This window comes from Lagenorhynchus albirostris, chromosome 17 (assembly GCF_949774975.1).
Source record: "Lagenorhynchus albirostris chromosome 17, mLagAlb1.1, whole genome shotgun sequence".
Taxonomy (NCBI): domain Eukaryota; kingdom Metazoa; phylum Chordata; class Mammalia; order Artiodactyla; family Delphinidae; genus Lagenorhynchus; species Lagenorhynchus albirostris.
Window position 1 is genome coordinate 81,349,938 of NC_083111.1, and position 17,715 is coordinate 81,367,652.

At 62.6% G+C, this 17,715-nt stretch overlaps 1 protein-coding gene across 16 annotated transcripts in view; it reads right to left on the minus strand.

Moving 5' to 3' along the window:
• SCRIB (scribble planar cell polarity protein) overlaps window positions 1-17,705 on the minus strand; it is a 21,545-nt gene extending 3,840 nt beyond the window's left edge. For 7 of the 16 annotated variants that reach the window (XM_060127649.1, XM_060127646.1, XM_060127640.1 and 4 more), the window contains exons 1-27: window positions 17,490-17,703; window positions 16,157-16,274; window positions 15,970-16,048; window positions 15,790-15,879; window positions 15,632-15,688; window positions 15,466-15,529; window positions 15,300-15,374; window positions 15,086-15,230; window positions 14,565-14,683; window positions 14,152-14,351; window positions 13,879-14,045; window positions 13,673-13,803; window positions 13,445-13,579; window positions 12,419-12,586; window positions 11,526-11,927; window positions 10,738-10,800; window positions 10,133-10,222; window positions 9,616-9,693; window positions 8,425-8,748; window positions 8,254-8,334; window positions 7,916-8,170; window positions 7,502-7,612; window positions 7,109-7,402; window positions 6,826-7,005; window positions 650-760; window positions 523-570; window positions 287-361 (exon numbers count right to left, since the gene is read on the minus strand). In XM_060127649.1, the coding sequence (XP_059983632.1) occupies window positions 287-361; window positions 523-570; window positions 650-760; window positions 6,826-7,005; window positions 7,109-7,402; window positions 7,502-7,612; window positions 7,916-8,170; window positions 8,254-8,334; window positions 8,425-8,748; window positions 9,616-9,693; window positions 10,133-10,222; window positions 10,738-10,800; window positions 11,526-11,927; window positions 12,419-12,586; window positions 13,445-13,579; window positions 13,673-13,803; window positions 13,879-14,045; window positions 14,152-14,351; window positions 14,565-14,683; window positions 15,086-15,230; window positions 15,300-15,374; window positions 15,466-15,529; window positions 15,632-15,688; window positions 15,790-15,879; window positions 15,970-16,048; window positions 16,157-16,274; window positions 17,490-17,648 (3,819 nt within the window). In that variant the 5' untranslated portion in view covers window positions 17,649-17,703. Of the gene's footprint in view, window positions 1-286; window positions 362-522; window positions 571-649; window positions 761-6,825; window positions 7,006-7,108; window positions 7,403-7,501; window positions 7,613-7,915; window positions 8,171-8,253; window positions 8,335-8,424; window positions 8,749-9,615; window positions 9,694-10,132; window positions 10,223-10,737; window positions 10,801-11,525; window positions 11,928-12,418; window positions 12,587-13,444; window positions 13,580-13,672; window positions 13,804-13,878; window positions 14,046-14,151; window positions 14,352-14,564; window positions 14,684-15,085; window positions 15,231-15,299; window positions 15,375-15,465; window positions 15,530-15,631; window positions 15,689-15,789; window positions 15,880-15,969; window positions 16,049-16,156; window positions 16,378-17,489 lie in introns of all 16 variants that reach the window. The other 9 variants (XM_060127645.1, XM_060127638.1, XM_060127648.1 and 6 more) reach the window with 8 other exon arrangements.
• Between the last annotated feature and the right edge of the window lie 10 nt (window positions 17,706-17,715).

Sequence of the window (17,715 nt, forward strand, 5' to 3'; positions counted from 1 at the left end):
GCAGAAGCATCTGCTTCACGGCTTGGTTCACGGATTCAGGAGGACGAGACACGTGCCAGGCTGGGAGGTGGCGCTCCAGCTTGGGCACGCTGGCCAGTCCCCTCCTCCAGCCCCTGTGCCACGTGAGGGCCCCCACAGGCCTCAGCCCTCCCCCTGGGGGCAGCCGCCTGAAAGCCCTGCCCTGCAAGGGTCTCAGGCGGAGGGAAGGAGGTTAAGGCAGGGGCAGGACTGACGGACAGGTAAGCAGACAGAGGACAGGACAGGGGTGTGACGATCAGGGACTGACCCTCTGCACACTGCCGGTGCTGGATGTGGCAGCCAGGGCGCGGCAGTCCAGCTTCAGGCTCTCCAGGCTCCGACACTGGGGGGCAGAGTGGACACAGGGCTACCAGGGGCCGTGCCTGCCACCGAGTGTGGGGCAGGCAGCTGCTAGGGGGGCGGGGCGGGCAGCCAGAGCTCGGAGCCATGGGCCCGTGTGCGGAGAAGCCCACCGTGCAGGGCACGGACAACCCGGACACTCACCACGGCCTCCGGCCCCCACTGTGGGGTCTGTCCAGGCAGCTCCTTCTCCTGTGAGCAGAGACAGTGGTCAGGACTGACGGCCTTAGGCTCCCGAGCCCTGGGGCTGCTGGCTGCGGGCGGCTCTGACCTTGCCGGGGCCCTCGGGGCTCAGCTCCCGGTCGACGGAGGAGATGCTTTCCAGGCTGTTCCGGCGGCCCATGCCTGCTGCAAAGGGGTTGGCGATGATGCCTGGGGACACCTGCGGGAGGAGCGGGCTGAGTGACCACACATACCTGAGGTGGCCTCTGGGGGCGGGCTCTGTGAGCAGCGCCGCCGCCCACTCGGGACACCATGCCATCATCCTGTCTGTGACTTGGGGCACCCACAGGTCACATCTGTACACTGCATGCACCAGAGGATGTCCTGATGTGGGGCAGGATTCCCAGGCAGTGACGCTGGGCCATGGGGCAGAAAAGGCTGGCCACGTAACCATCACCCCGGGGAGCAAAGAACTGACAACAAGATGGCGGGGGTGGGGGGTGGAGCCGCAACGTGCCTGACAGCACAGAGAGGGACTGAGGCGGAAGTCCAAGTGGCAAGGAGGACAACACTGGTTCTCACATCAGAAAAGTCTGTTCGAATTTGGAAGAGCTGACCCGTGGTGCCGACTGGAATGAGTGATAAAGGCATGATGTGAACACATGCTCTTCCAGAATCACAGAGATAATCGCGGATGCAAACGTGCCTACGTTCACAGGTGTGATTCCAGCCACTGAGAGGTCCTGAGACCATGACACCCCGACAGCCGTGAGCATGCCCAGGGCCCAGACTTTGACTTCTAAGTATCACTTTGACTAAAGGAACCAGTGCTCCTGGGTGGGAAAGTATGAAATGACCCCAGACATCTTGTGGCGGAAAGTAAGCCGCTTAAAGGAAGGTGGGTCGTGCTAACAGGGCCAGGGCCAGCCAGAAGCCCCTCTCATCAGCCGAGTCTGGGATGGCTTGAGCACCAAAATCAACAGCAGTAGTGACAAACTATCACCTGTGAAATAAAATGGAAACTGGCAAATCTACGCTAAGGAAGAAGGGAAAACTCCTCCTCAGGGCAGGAAGCCGCTCAACACGTGTGGAAGGGACAGGGACGGCACACGAGCTGCCACCAGGGACTGAGGCATGGACAGCGGCGGGGCTGATGCTTGGGGGGAGCCCGACAAAGAGCAGGACAGTTACACGGCCTCACAGCACCTCCCCACAAAGCACCTGTTAATTTCAAGGGAAAAGCGTCACTTTGCAGTGGAGCAACCCGGAGACGCCCCCGTGGAGAGGGTCACTGACAGGACACCACCATCCATGCGTCCTGGTGGGAGGCCCTTGAAGACAGTGTCACCTCTGTATTAACCCTGCCAAAAGGGCATCCACTGAAGCCCGTCCTGAGGAAACACCGGACAGACCCACAGCGAGGGCTGTTCCACACAGTGATGATGGCCTGTGCTCATTCGAAGTTCAAGGCCAGAGTCAGAGGGAGACTTGAGCAGGTGTGGCAACCAGACACCCGCATGCCCCGGACCGTGGCCTTTGGCGTAGCCCCGAGACCGCTGGTGGGACGCACATGGGGCCTCTGAGTGAGTGTTCTTGACGCTTTCCTCCAACTTTTTTTTTTTTTTTTTTGCGGTACGCGGGCCTCTCACTGTTGTGGCCTCTCCCGTTGTGGAGCACAGGCTCCGGACGCGCAGGCTCAGTGGCCATGGCTCACGGACCTAGCTGCTCCGCGGCATGTAGGATCTTACCGGACCAGAGCACGAACCCGTGTCCCCTGCATCGGCAGGCGGACTCTCAACCACTGCGCCACCAGGGAAGCCCCTTTCCTCCAACTTTAAAATTATTTTATATATTTGCTTATATCTTTCAGAAAGAAATAATGGCAGGAGAAAGCAACACTAAGGCAGATGACGGCCTGTGGGGCGGAGACGGGACTGACTCCTCAAGGTGCGAGTCCGTAGTTTTGGCTTTGGGGCCACGTAAGACTTATAATAAGAAAGTGATCGGGCTTCCCTGGTGGCGCAGTGGTTGAGAGTCCGCCTGCCAATGCAGGGGACACGGGTTCGTGCCCCGGTCCGGGAAGATCCCACATGCCGTGGAACGGCTGGGCCCGTGAGCCATGGCCGCTGAGCCTGCGCGTCCGGAGCTTGTGCTCCGCAACGGGAGAGGCCACAACAGTGAGAGGCCCGCGTACCGCAAAAAAAGAAAAAAAAATACAAAAAAAAGTGATCTTTTAAAGTCATCTCTAAAAACAGAAAACGAGTAAGCCTAACTGTATGTCAAGTTGGCAATAGAACAATTCAGAGAATTATTTCAAGTGACTTAAAATCACAGTATTTTGACTGTGCCTCCTCAGTGGATAAACCCTAAGGACATGAAGAAATTTAAGATGCTATTAATGGGGACTTCCCTGGTGGTCCAGTGGTTGGGACTCCATGCTCCTAATGCAGGGGGCCCAGGTTCCATCCCTGGTCAGGGAACTACATCCCACATGCTGCAACTAAGAGACTGCGTTCCACAACGAAGATCCCACATGCTGCAACTAAGACCCGGTGTAGCCAAATAAATTAAAAAAGAAAAGACGCTATTAATGGTTTCATTATTAGCAATAATATTGATATTGCTTTTTGAAATTATAATTATGGTAATGTTACTTAATTTACTGAAACAGTTTTTAAGATGAGAAAAAGAAATATAAAATCAAAAAAGCCAAAACCCTGTAACCTTAAATATGAATTGAAAGTAACAGCACAAATTCATGATTTTTCTCCTTCCAAAAATATTCACTTCCCAGGATTCATGTGCTACAGAGGCCCAGGAGCAACCACAGCTCAGAGCCACAAGCACCCGGCCAGTGACAGCTCTGAACGCCACGCCCAGGGCTGGGGCAGGAAATACATGGACACCTGGTCACACCAGAGAGCAGGACGCTAACGAACGACACGTGTCACACTCAAAGGACACGGGAGCCACACTGCCCAACGAGGACGGCACACCGAGAATATACAGACCCTAAAAACAAAGACAGAAAAACACCTCTGTAGCCATCTTTGGGGGTTTCCAAGGCACCAGCTTGTTATTTAAAAAATCAACAAATGAAAGGAAAGAATCAAAGTATTTATCACACCTCTCCTGCATAAAATCTTATCTTAGGATTAAAAAAATAGCTGATAAAGAAAATTTCTTCCTTACAGAAAGGTCAGTAGAATAAAAGCAACAGATGCAGAAGGAGTAACTGAAGGCTTCTTCTTTAGAGCAGTAATCAAGGAAATACTAAAAAAGAAAGGCAGTCTTGATCAAATCCTAAAGCTGGTTAGCTGAAAAGTCCGTTCAAATACACAAGACTTTGGTGAGTATGATGAGGAGGAAGAGGCAGCAGAAATCAGATCAAAAAGATGACAGAACCACAGAAGAGGAGAAGAGGCGGAGGAGAGAGAATATTCCCAACCTCGCACCAGCATGCTGAGAACTACAGCGAGGAGGCTTCTTGGAAAGTGCACAGCGGCCCCCGAGGCCCTGCAGCCGAAGACTGGCCACCAGGGCTGTCCGACTGTACAGGAGCCCCCAGGGGCTGTGGCCCAGGAGCAAGACAGGCAGGTACTAACGACAGTCCGCCCCACCACCGTGCCGAGCACCGGGGAGGAGGGACAGGGCGCGGGCTGACACAAAGGCGGGTTTGCAGAATCCAATCAAAGTTCGGGGAAATGGCTGCAAACTCGGATTCCTATACGGGTCACATGGGTCAATGCAGGTGAGTCAGGTGGGCCGAGGTTCAGAGAAATGGGGGTGGGGGGACGAACGGTGTTACCCCTTTTCCTTTCAAGCACCAAGCCAGCCAGAGGAAACCTGTGCGCTGAGCCTCAACCCCACCTGGCACAGGGCTGTAAAAACCATCAATGAAGGGACTTCAGAAAACTCAACACCCACTTCAGAGAATAACTCTTACGGGTTATAAATGGAAACAGCCCTCCAAATTTAAAAAAAAATGCTATATAAACTTCAGCCTGGAAGTCGGCACAAGGGAAGGCCACTGGCCACCACCACCACCACCGGGTCCCGGGGGTACGGAGGGGCCTGACCTCCCAGGAAAAGGGGACCCGCAGCCACCAATCGGGCCACACGCAGGGCTTCCACTAGGGGATGAAAAAAAGCCACCGACGAGAATTAATAAGGAAACAAGATCAATCTATGAATGTGCTTGGGGAAAACTTACACAGAGATCAAAGCTAATCCCTGAGTCCCAACCAACTTTTGTTAGGGAACTTGGCAGGTCCATTCCTAGGAAACACATGAAAATAGACTAAACTTTTCAAAAGAAGAAAAAGAAGTGGGTGACTTCACAACACAGTCTAAAGTGGCTATACTGAGGACAGCAGCATTGGCCCAAGGGCGCATCCGGCTCCCCAGGGCCACATCCTGGGCCACAGGAATGTGGATCTGACCCACAAGGAAGTCATATTTCCCCAAATCAGTGGGAGAATGACAGACGTTTTAGTGCATACCATTGGGACCAAAGATCCATTTGCTTGAAAAGCAATTCCAGGTGGATTACAGAGCTATATGTTTTCTAAAAAAGTTCTTTGACAATCTTGCAACGGAGATTTTCCTAAGCAAAAACCAAACCCAGGGATCATGAAGAAGTTTAGAAGACTTAATTCACAGAAGTCTCCATTTCTGTAACCCCAGAGAGACCGCTCCTAAACAGCAAAAGACAAAACCACTCATGCCCTATGCAATAAAAGACTGAAACTTACAACACAGAGGAGCAACTGCAAGTTACAGGAGTTAAGTGAATTAGTGACTAAACACAAACTCCCAAAAGGAAAAGGACGAGGAAACTAGATGGCACTGCCTGCCAGATCCCACGGGAACAGAAGCTGGTGCTGCCCGAGGCTGGGAGGGGGTGGGAGACGGGGCAAGCCTGTGGCCTCTGGCCCAGCACCCACTCTTCCAGGACTCCTTCCTGCAGAAACTCCCCGCAAAGCAGAAAGACGGGCTCCCGAGCGCTCTGGCTGGTAACGCAGCACAGATCCAGCAACGCTGGAGAGAAGGCCAGACGCAGGAAGTCAAAGAACCACCAACAGAACACAGCGAGGGCCCCCCGTAAAGTCTGGAACACACCAGCCCCCACCCTTTACCCGGAAGCTGTATCCACTCTCTTTCTTTGTACAAAAAGCTTTAAGTAAGTAAATGTATGGACTAAAACACTTAAATACACGTTTTAATTAAGTAAATGGAAGGCAAAGCCTTCTCTGGAAACCTGAGAGACTGCTCCCCAGAAACGACAGGGTTCCAGTGACTACACAGAGATGTGGGCACGGAAGCCAGCAGAGGGCGGCCCCAGAACCCAGGGAGTGGGGCCCCCAGCCCAGCATCCAGCCCTGGAGCAAAGAACACGAATGCAGAGTCCTTCCCCGTTCAGGAGACGACACACAGAATGAGGCTGATCCCTCCCTGGCAGCGCAGGGCAGGCGGGGCAGTAAGTCGCCATCCCAAAGACCCACTGCAGCCGAACAGGGGACGGCCCCACCCCAGAGGCTGCACCAGCAAGGGCGCCCTCAGGGTGGGGCTGGCAGCCACCGCGGGTGAGGAGCCTTCGGAGGCCTGGGTGGGCATCAGCTTATGCCAGGCGCCCGGGGACAGCCGTGGAGAAAACAGAACGGAGAAGAGCAGGACAGCGGGACCCTCCCGAGCAGAGGGGACGCTGAGGCTTGGAAGCCAGGCCTGTCCAGGACACAGACTGGGCCAGGCACCAGGCCTCCAGAGCCCAGACGCTCTCCAGGGGGCTAGGAGGGAAGACAGCTGGGTTCTGCCACAGGCCCACCTGGGATGGGGGGATCCTGGGTGCCGAGCTCCCTGCTGAGGCGCTGCCAGAAGAGCAGGATGGCGCCTGGGCCAGCAGGGTGGGGTCCTGTGCGCGTCTGCAGGGAGGCCGTGTGCCCGGCTCTGCGCCATCCTGCCCTGGCCCAGCGGCCACACGGTACAGGTACTGCTCACCTGGAAGCAGGTAACTCAGCCTTTTCTTTCAAGACGCGACCAGGCCGTCTGTGCACATGCTTCGTCCAACCCGGGCCAGAGCCTCCACAGGCCATGAGCGGTGGCCAAGACCAGGGCCCAGCACCGCCCTGGTCACCCCTGAGGCTGACTCACGACGGCCGAGCGCTTCCCAGGCTTGGAGGCGGAAAGGGTCAGTTGTCCCGGCCCGCACAGGGTCAGGTCACCGGGACCCCTCCAGGGAAGGACCCAGTCCCCGTGGCAGAGCACCGGCCGGGCGGGGGCACTGACCTCGGGGGTGCTGGTGTCGAAGCCGTCACAGACAAGCACAGTCAGGGTGTCGCCCACGCTGCGTAGCAGCTGCACGGCTTCGCCGTGCGTCAAGCCCAGCAAGCTCTGCTGGTTCACCTCCAGCAGCCGCAGCCCCACCCGCAGGCGACCATCTCGCCCGGCCGCTCCTGTGGGGCTCACCTGCGGGGAGACCCGGCCCCAGAGCTCAGGACCAGCCCGTGCCCGAGCCCCCTTCTGCCCCGAGGAGTGCAGTGGAGCAGGGCCGACGAGGCGGGACGCTCACCTTGGAGATGAAGATGCCCTCGTCCGTGGGGTCACAGGGGTTCCCTGCGTGGCCCTTGGCGCCCCCACGGATGCTGATGCCCAGCTTCTCCCCAGGGGCCTTCTGGATACAGAGCTCCCGCATGCCCGGGGGCGGCGGGTCCCTCCGCACGAGCAGGACCAGCTCCAGGCAGGGCCGCAGCAGGGCGCTGACCGCTTCCTGGTGGGTGGCGTCCCGCACATCCTGCCCATTCACTCCCAGGATGCGGTCCCCAACCCGCAGGCCACTGCGTGCAGCCAGGCCCCGGGGGAGCACCTGTTGGGGGACGGTGGTGCGCAGTGGGCGGGGGCTCTGACTGCCCTGTGCTTGGGCCGGGCCCTCTATGCACAAGGATGCTTGCGGGGTCCGCCCTACCTTAGAGATGAACACGCCGGGCTCCTGGACGCCAAATGGGTGGCTGGAGTGGTCGGAGCCCCCGACGATGCTGAGCCCCAAGGGGCCCCCAGCCCTCGGCAGACAGATCTCCTGGGGACGTGGAGGGGTGGGAGGGGTGGCTGGAATAGGCCTGGCAAAGTACCAAAGGGGCGCTTTCCAAGCCCAGAGAGTGTGTGGGATCAGGGCGCTCCACTGCAGGGAGGCCGTTTTGTGTTGCACAGGAGATCACAGGAGGAGGAGACCCGCCACTGAATGACGCCCTGGTGTCCTGGAGCCGCAGAGGGCGTTAAGTACTTGCTTCCCCACCGGTGCGGCTAGCGCCCCATCCCTAAAGCCGTGTGGACGTGGAGGAGGGGGCCGGGGAGTGGTTAAGGGTGGGGACTGGGGTCTCACCTCCACTGGGTACGGCCCCTCCAGGGCAGCGGCCAGCAGACTGGGGGCCAGCCTTAGCGGCCCAGGCTCCCCAGGGTTGGCAGTGGCCATGGTGGTGGTGGTAGCAGCAGGGGGTGGGGGTGAGTGTGGCGGAGTACCAGGGGCAAGCGGCCCCCCGGCCTCCCGTTCCAGCAGCAGGGCGATGGTGGGAGAGGCAGCGGTCAGCAGGGAGACGGCGTGGTCGTGCCTGGCCTCCGTCACATCCACCCCGTCGATCTGCAAAAGCGTGGCCCGTCAGGGGGCCCCATGGGGCGAGTGAGGCGGCTGGGTACTGGGAGGGCCCCACTGCCCCCACTCACGGAGAGGACGCGATCGCCGACCTGTAGGGTGCCCGCCCGGTGGGCGGCGCCCCCCTCAGCAATGCGGGAGATGAAGATACCCTGCAGGGAAGAGGGAAGGAGAGCCCTTTACTACAGGTTGGCCTGGCCCTGCCCCCAGCAGCCCTCCCTGGCCCTGCCCACCCGCCTCACCGGGTCTCCGGCCCGGTAGGGCGTGGAGCCTTTCCCCCCAGCGATGCTGAAGCCCAAGCCCTTGTCGCTGCGCACGAGGCAGGCCACGCGACGCTGGCGGAGGGGCCCTGGCGGCTCGGGCTGGCGTGGGCGCGGGCGCAGGCCGCCTCCCCACCGCTCCCGGGGGCTGTAGTCGTCCTCAGGCCTCAGAGGCGTGACGGTGACCGCGTTCTCGGGCTCCACCATACGCTCCCGCCACAGCCGCACGTGCACAGTGGTGCCCGCGCCACGCAGTGCCTCCACGGCCTGTTGATGCTCGGCGTCCTGCAAGGCCACGCCGTTCACCTGCAGGCCACAGCGCTCGTCAGGGCAGGCCCCTCTACAGGTGGGCAGGCAGCGCAGGGGACAGGCGCCAGGGAAAGTGGTGGGTCGTCAGCACCCCTGCTATCTACGTGCCCACCGCCTGTGCAAGCCCGGGGCCAGGACGCCCGCAGGCCGAGAACAGCAGGCGGAGGCCCCTCCTGCGGGTCCGCACCTGGGTTCCCACGTCTGGAAACCCCTGCCACGTTCTCATCTGAGCAAACCCGCAGCCCAGCGTGCCTGTAGTTTCTGGGCCTCCAGCCCTGCCTCCACCCCGTCCCTGACTCAGGCTCCCCCAGCCATCGGGGTACAGCAGTTCCTCCATAAAATTCGGATGTAGGACCAGCCCCACCTAGCCCCGCAGCCTTCTGTCCACTGGCCCCCCTGCCCCGTGGGCCGGGCACACTGCCCTCAGACCTGCCCTATTGCGACAGCTGTGAGCACCGGCACGTGGCCTCCCACGATGAGCTCACCTGCCAGGGCTGGGTGGCCAGGTGCACGGGCAGGGGCTCCAGGGCAGAAACCAACCCGCCACCCAAACGTGTTAGAAGTCCGAACCCCTCCTAGACCAACCCTCAGGAGCAGATCTCTCCTTGAGATCGCTGCTCCTAGCACGGCCAGGGCCCCACCCCACCAGGCCTCCCGCCCAGACGGGGGTCTCTGCCTCAGGGGCTCGCATCTGAGCCCCCTGAAGCTCTGGCTTATGAGCTGCACGCCTCACCAGTGGCCCTGTGCTTGGGGCTCTCAGGAGAACTGGCTGCAGGGGAGGCAGCCGAGCACCTGACAGCCAGGATGTGAGGCCCCGAGGGCCCAGTATTTCACTCAGACAGGGGCCGGGGGCTGCCGACTCACCTCGAGAAGCTTGTCGCCTACTCGGACCCCAGCCTGAGCCGCAGGGCCCTCCTCAGATACCCGCGAGATGAATATGCCCTGGAGGATAGACAGGAACTGAGACCGAGAGCGTAGGCAGAGGCCACGGAAGGGCCTCACCCTGCCCTTCTGGGGGAGGGGCCCTCGGCAGCTTTGCGAGGCCCAGAGGCCCCCAAGTTGGGGCTGCAGAGACGCCCAAAGGTGCGGGAAAAGCAGAAGTGGGCCTGGGGTGGTCAGTGGGGCTGGGCGCGGGCCGCCGCGAGGTCCCGGGTGTCAGGGAGCGAGAAGGTGCCGGTCAAAAGCTTCCAGAGAATTTTGACCCCATGCCTAGTACAGCGGCCACTAGCGAAGGCAGGCGAGGCTGAAGACTGCAGGCAGGCGGGGCAGCCCCGACCTCCAGGTCCCCGTTCATCCCCTGGGGGACGGGGACCCCACAGTCCTCAAGGCCACCAAGCGGCGCAAGCAGGACGGAGTGGGCAGGGCAGCAGCGGCTGCTCACCTCATCGTCGCCCTTGTAGGGGGTGGAGCCCTTGCCGCCCGCAATGCTGATGCCCAGGCCCCCCGTCTGCCGCACGATGGTGAGCGTCAGCTGGAAGCAGAACAGACATACGGTGTCCAAGGACAGCCGAGGGAGCGGGGCTGCCGGTGGACTCAGCAGGAAGCGGGGAGGGCCCAGGCCCCCCGGCCACTGACCACCTCTCCCAGGGCTGGCTCGGGCCACAGAGGAGCTGGACAGGGCGGGTAATGCCGGGGTTGAGGGAGTACAACCTGGAGAGAGCCCTCGTCCGAGGATGACGAGGCTGCCCTACGGTGCCTGGGCCGAGGTGCCGCAGGCAGGGAGGTGGAGGATGCCCAGCACCCCCCCGAGATTGGCCACCCTCACCTGGAGGCCAGCGCCCTGTCCCCCCCATCTGTGCCCCCGTCAGGCGCCCCAGGCCCCGGCTCTGAGGCGGCAGGAGGAGGCCTGCGCGGAGCGGGGGAAGGAGGCGCAGCGCCCGCAGCCCAGAAGCGAGGCCAGCGGCAGCCCGGGGTACAGAGCACAGGGCGGCAAGCGAGCGGCGGCAGCCCGGGGTACAGAGCACAGGGCGGCAAGCGAGTACAGACCTCTTCCTCCTCAATGCGAGCGGGCTCTATCAGCAGGTTATTGGCCTGGTCAAACGACACTCCCTGTCAGGACAGGACCAGCAAGGGCATGCAGGTCAGCTACGCCCAGCCCCGCCACCGCCTTGCCCGGCCCCACCTCGAGCAGGAAGGAGAGAAAAGACCACACCAAGCTCCCACAGCCTGAGTACCGGGCCCTTCCTGCCTGTGCCCGAGCCTGTGCCTGGTGCCGCCCCCAGGCGCGAGGTCCCCTCCAGTCTGGAGGCCTGGCTGCTTCTGCCAACCTGCCAAACGGGGTCCCAGGGGGGCCCCACCACGGGCTGAGCCTAGGCCTGGCTGTCCCGGTTTTGACTGTCCAAGGCCCTCTCAGCTGTCACGGCGTCATGCCGCCGTGCTCAGGGCAGAATCACCGACGACGCAAACACAGGGGCGCTGCGGCAGCGGGGCAGCCCACGGAGAAGACCGGACCCCAGGGGCCCCGTGAGAGGCACCTGAGGACCAGGGCAAGGAGGCGGGTGAGGGTCCCACGGCCTGCCTGGAAGCCAGCCCTCAGGAGAGCCAGGGAAGGCAGAGGAGCCCGGGCAGAGAAGAGTGGCCGCCCGAGCCCTGGGATGGGAGCTCTGGGTGGAGTCAGCAGCCAGCCGGGAGAGGAGGGCGGGCGGGTGGGGACAGGCACCTCCCTCCGCAGCTGGTTTCAAGACACGGGCCTCGAGTGTCATCTGAGGTCCCGCCAGTGCGGACCGAGGGGCCTGGCCGGCCTGGCCTGGGCTGGCGCGTGGGGTCAGACCCACCTTGACAGAGGGCGCAGAAGCCACAGCCCCCTCGCTCTCCTCCTCCTCGCCCGCCTCCACGGCTCCCAACGCCACCGCCGCTGCCGCCTCCTCGGCCTCCGCCGCCTCCTCCTCCTCCGCCTCCTCGGCTCGAGGAGCCCAGGGCACGTGGGGGCCGTTGTGCCAGCCCCCAGACCCTACTGGGCCCTCACTGTCCGGCTGTGCTCCTTGCAGCAGGGCCACCACGGCCTCAGGCTGGGGCAGCTTGGAGATCTTGAAGTGCTTCTTGTAGTGGGGCGTGTCCTTGCGGATGAGCCGCTGCCTCTCACCCGGCACGGGCCAGGGGGCCTCCAGCTGCCCCGCCTCGCTCTCGCCATCCTCCCCGGGCAGGAGCAGCGTGTCCTCCGCGAAGCGCACCGTGGGCTGCGAGAGGCCGAGTGGGAGGACGTCAGTCTGGCCCACCCCCACGCGGGCCCAGGGAAGGTGGCAGCAGACAGGGGCTCTGAGAGGCTCCCCGCTGCTCGGATCAGAGAAGGATGGGGATTGGTGGGCCAGGAGGCTCTGCCCACCCCGTGCGCTGTACTCGCAGCAGCCTGACGCCGGGGTGCCCATCAGGGCCACGATAAAGGTCCCTGGGGGGTCCGGGAGCAACCCAAAAGGGGGATGTGAGGCGGTGATGGATGTGGGAGGGCAGGGCCCATGCCAAACCTGGCCATGGGGTGGAGGCCCTCATCCCCAGGCCCTCGCCCCTGCCTGGGGCAGCAAGGCTCCTGCTGGGCTCCACATAGGAAAGAGCACACCTGCGGGGCCCTCCTGCACCTTGACGGGTCCTGACAGCAACCTGCTTGGGAAGGAGGAGGGGCAGGGGGAGGCAGACCCACCCCTGGGCAAGCAGCCTTCAAGGCCAGTCTCACCTCCTCATAGATCTCCTCTGTGACCTCCTCCTGGGAGGTCGGCGTGGATTCCTGCTGGCTCGGCTCCTCCACCTCGGCCAGCGGGCCCTCGGGCTCACCCTGGGAGGCTGTGCTGGCAGACAGGTGCGAGTCCGCACTCAGGCCAGACTCGGTGCTCAGCCTCTTCTCCTGTGGCGGGGTCAGGTGGTGGGTCAGGCCACCTATTGGGGGACCCCACATCGCAGGCCACCCACCCTGGGGCTCCCTGCTTCCTGACCACAGCACCTCGTGGGCTCCCCCCTCCCAGCTGCCCCTTCCCTGCAGGGAGTGGAATCTGTGCTCAGCCCTCTGGGGTGCCCACTGTCCCACCCCCAGGGAAGCCACGCTCCACCAAACAGCTACGGGCACACAAAGCCACTGCTCTGTGTTGCAGACCCTAAAAGGTCTTCTGAGTACCCAAGATGACACCAGCACGGGGAAGGACAGGCACCCCAGAGTGAGCTCGTCTCTGCAGACAAGCTGTGGCAGCTTCCCAGGGTGGAAGGCTCTGTGTCACAGACAGAGGCCCTGCCACTTGTCCCCCAGGCATCAGACGTCCTGCTGTACCCCAGGGGCCCTAAAGCTTCCCCTAGTCCTGCTGTCAAAGCTCCTGAATGAGTAGAGTCAGGCCTGCCTGGTTCTTGCCCCAACCCCCTTCACAAAGGCTGACAACGTAGGCGCCCAAGAAAAACACCACAGGGAATGGGTCCACTACTCAGTTCCCTCTGCCGAGGACCCAGCTGCTTCTGGCTCCTCTTTTGCAGCTGCCCGCACGTCCACGCCACACGACCCCCGTGTCTGCCTGGCAGCCATCGGTGGGGGCAGCCTGCTCTGAGGGAGGGTGTGGGCGCTTGGCCCTGAGCCCCCCCACTGCAACCTGGCGCCTCTCCTGGCCGGTTCCCCATGCCCACACAGGGCCCCGGAACCCTGCACCCAGCCTGGGGCTCCCAAGCAGGAGAGCCCGTAAGGCGGGCATCCCTCCCACGCCCCGCGGGTCCCCCCAGGCACCTCCTCCGAGGGCGGGGGTGAGGGTGAGTGCTGTGCAGAGTCGGGCCTGCAGGAGGCGGCTTCGCTTCGACGCTCTACACCCCTCTTCATCACCTTGAGCTCGCTGGGGTGAGGCGTAGCCCGACGCTGCAGGCCCTGCAGTGGGCACAGGGGTGAGGGGCGGGGCGGGGCCGGGGTCAGGCAGGGGTGGGGAGGAGGGAGCCCCCCAGGGACCCCACCCCCCCATACCCGTTTCTCGGCAGCAGCCTCCTCTGCGTCCTCGTCGCCCGCGGGGGCCTCTAGGAACTGGATGACGCTGACGCGGCCGAGCGGGGCATCACCCCAGCTCTCCGAAGGGCTGCTCCGCGGCCCCGGGTCCTCTGCGGAAGCGCGTGTCAAGGGGAAGCCCCTCCCCCCCCGAGGCCACGCCCCATCCCGCCCCCCCAGCAACCTACCGAGGCTGGACGGGGGCTGCTGGGGCAGCAGGTAGCAGGTGAGCACCTTCTCGCCGGTCTGGGCGTCGTCCTCAGTCTGGAACCGAAGCATGGGCTGCGCCTGGTTCTCCGCCAGCCACAGGGCCTTTAGGTTGAGGTGCGTGAGGGCGAACGGCAGACTCTGCAGACTGGGGGCCGGGGGCACGGTTAGCTCAGGGTGGGGGAGGTGGAGGGGCACAGCGGGCACGGTCAGCTCAGTGGGCGCCAGGCCAGGAGGGCACGGGGGCTACTCACCGGTTCCCGGCCACATCCAGCACATGCAGCTCGGCCGTGTGGGCGAGCTCCGGCGGCAAGACAGCCAGGCGGTTGTCCCTCAAAGAGAGGACGCTGAGTGCCATGCAGCCCCCAATCTCAGGCGGCAGTGCCTCCAGGCGGTTCCGGTCCACGTTGAGGTTGGTCAGCTTGCTCAGCTTCCCCAAGGAGCGGGGCAGGGCCTGGCCGGGAGGAGGGAGGATCGGAGATCAGCAGAAGCCCCCGGGTAGCGTGAGGAGGGAGCTGAGTGCTTTCGGAGGGCGGCCTCTGCCCCTGCTCCAGGGCCCCGACCCCTCCAGCCACTGGTCTCTTGCCACTCTGCACGCCTCCAGACGTCCCCCCGTCTGCATCCCATGCTAACTCTGAAACCAGCCACCAGTGGGGCTGGGCCCCACCGTCAGCAGGTTCTCCGTGAGGATCAGCTCTGACAAGTTCTCACAGTCCCCAATGGCCTCCGTCACCTCGCAGAGGCGATTCTGGTCTACCTTCAAGATGGACAGCTGCTTCAGCTGACCTGGCATCAGGAAGACACGGTGACGGGACTCAGTGAGGCAGGGAGCCCAGTCAACCACACGACTGAAACAGCCTGCCCCTCACCCTGCCTCCTGCACCTCGAGAACGCTGAGAGCTCACCCCCCCACCCTTGCCATCCTGCTGCCAACCTGACCAGGCCCACCAGCTCCCATGCACCCGCTGCCCGCGACCTGCCATCGTGCCCTCACGAGCTCACCATCCCCGCCCACCACCACAAGCTGCCTCGGTTCCTCAGGAGCAGCCCCAGCCATCCCACTCTGGCCTCAGGCCGGTCTCCCCCTCCTTGGGGCTGTGTCCCAGGACCCAGCAAAATCAGGATCCTTACCCCAGAAGCCCTCTCTAGACCTGGTTTCACCCCCAGCCACACCCTCCCAGCACTAACCAATGCCGTCAGGAAGCCGCTGCAGCCAGTTCTGCGAAAGCAGCAGGTCGGTGAGCAGCACCAGCCCCCCGAGTTCCGCAGGCAGCTCCTCCAGCCGGTTCTCCGACACATCCAGGCACACCAGGCGCCGCAGATTCCCGAGTTCCTGGAGGCAGGTGCAGAGAGTCAGGGGACGGACAAGCACGAAGCGGGGGGCAGCCACACCCTCACTCACCGGGGGCAGGGCCGACAGCTGGTTCCGGTCCAGCCACAGCTCACGCAAGTTGGGCAGGGCCCCCAGGGTGTCGGGCTGCAAGAAAAGACAGGGACAGAGTGACGGACGAGGCTCACTAACCCTGCCTGGCCCCGCCCCACCCACGACAGCCCCGCCCTCTCCACACCAGCACTTCCAGATCGTTGCCTCCCAGATCCAGCTGTTCCAGCTTGACCAGGAAAGACAAGGACCTGCAAAGGAAACAGAGCAAGTTCTGTCGTGGCCACACGGCCCGTGGTCCTTGGGGGGCTGAGAGGCCTAGGGCGGCTGCTGGCAGGGCCAAGCCCACTCACGCAGGCAAGGACTTGAGCAGATTCTCCCGGAGCTCCAAGGTCACCAGGTTGGCGAGACTGAAAAAGATCAGGGCGGAGTGTGAGAAAGGTAGGACGGTGGAGAGAGGTGTAGGAACAGGGCTCTCCTGAGCGCCCCCACCACCCAAGAGTGCACTCACTTGCCCACGTCCCCAGGCAGCGCCTGCAAGGACACATCATTCAGGGCCAGATGAGCCAGGCTGCGCAGCTGAGTGAAACCTTCGGGGAGCCTAAGGGGAGCAAGGGGTCCTCAGATGCCCAGGCAGAGGCTGCGGGACCTCCCAAGCCCCACTACCACCCCTGCCATGGCCACCACCCACCTGGACAAAGGATTCCCACTGAAGTCTGCAATCTCCAGGGCTTTGCAAAACTTGATGCTCTCGGGGATCTCAGGGATGTCTGTGAGGAGAGAGGGATCACCACGGAAACATGCCCACAGCCTCCAGGAGCTCAAAGCCCTTCCTGCCACCCTCAGATTCCACCCCAGACCCGCCCCAGGCTCCACACCATTCCGAGACACGTCCAGCTCCACCAGTTGCATGAAGTTGGCCACCTCAGGGGGCAACCGCTGGATCTCGTTGTCACTCAGGCCCAGCTTGCGCAGGTTCAGCAGCCGAAAGAAGGGCTGTGGGCAGGGGGTAGGGTCAGGGGTGACGGGCCCTGTAGCAGAAGGCCCCTCCCTGCTCCAGGCCACACAGGAACCCCGGGTCCTGTCCCATCACCCTGGTCTGCAGTGAGAAATGCAAGGAGACAAAAACAGATACACATCTTCCCGCACTTCTGACTTGCGTCACCTCAGAATCATCCGCCCCATACAACGCTGCCACGTGACTTGCTCTATGCGCTCAAGTCTCAGCTGGAAAGTCACTTATTTTTTCTGACCTGATGAGTCCCTGTTCCTTGCTCTCTGTGTTCCCTCAAGGCTCCACCCACCCCCTGAATCACCTCTTCCACCCACCCAGCAAGTGGGCCCTCCAAGGCCTGTGGTGGTTTCTGCTACTGCACCCCAGCAGCCACCCCAGCCTATCATGGGGGAGCCCATGACAAGAATTTAACAACTACCAAAAAAAAGTATAAAGAAGACAGGAGAGGGCCACAAATACGGGCTGCACGCGCGCAGGGGCTGCAGGGAACGTGTGGTGGGACCTGGAGGTGACCGTGAGGAGGCCCGGTCCAGGCCCAGAACGGAGCCACACCCTTTGTGGCACACAGCCCCCAAGCATTAGGCCACTTTGCACCCCTTCTCCAAAAAGGAAATCCTTTTGTGACCTGCTTCCTTTAACCTCCTCTCCCAAGTGGCCTTAAAAGAAGGAAAATACGTTGTCCAAAAGAAACAAGGCAGCGAGAAGTAGACGGACCACAGACCTGCCAAGGACAAGCACCTTAAGACGGCTACCCCCGACCCCACCCCAGCACCCAGGAGGAAGAGAAGAGCAGTCCGGACAGAAGCGTGGCCTCCCAACCTCCAGAGCAGTCCAGCAAGTTCCTATCAGTCAGTCACGCCGGGTTCACCTTCCACCCTGATGCACTCCAACCCCATCCACCTTCCCCCACGGCTTTCAATCTGCAGCTCCTCCTCTAGGCTGTGACCATCCCCGCCCCCAGGCAGGCACCCGATGACCGCTGCCACCTGGTGCCAGCGCCGGCGGTGGGTGAGGAGGGTGGGGCTGGCCGGGGTGGGGCTCCGGCCAGTAAGAACCATCAGGGCCGACTGGAAACTGCGGCGTCCCGCCCGGGCCAGCGCCTGCTGAGGGCTCAGAGGAGCGGGCTGTCGCAGCCAGGCCGAGCCCGCCGACCCGGTGCGAGGGCTGGGCCGGCGGCAGGTCCAGCGGCCGCTCACCTTGGGCAGCTCACGCAGCTGGTTGGCGTCGAGGAGCAGCTCCTCCAGGCTGCGGCTGTAGCGGTAGATCTCCTCGGGCACGGCCTGCAGCGAGCAGTGCCGCTTGTCCACCGACTCCACGTGCCGGTTGCAGCGCCACAGCGGGATGCACTTGAGCATGGTGCGGGCGGGCGCGGGCTCAGGCGGGGGGCGGGGGGCGGGGCTCGGCCCGCATGAGCGCCGGGCC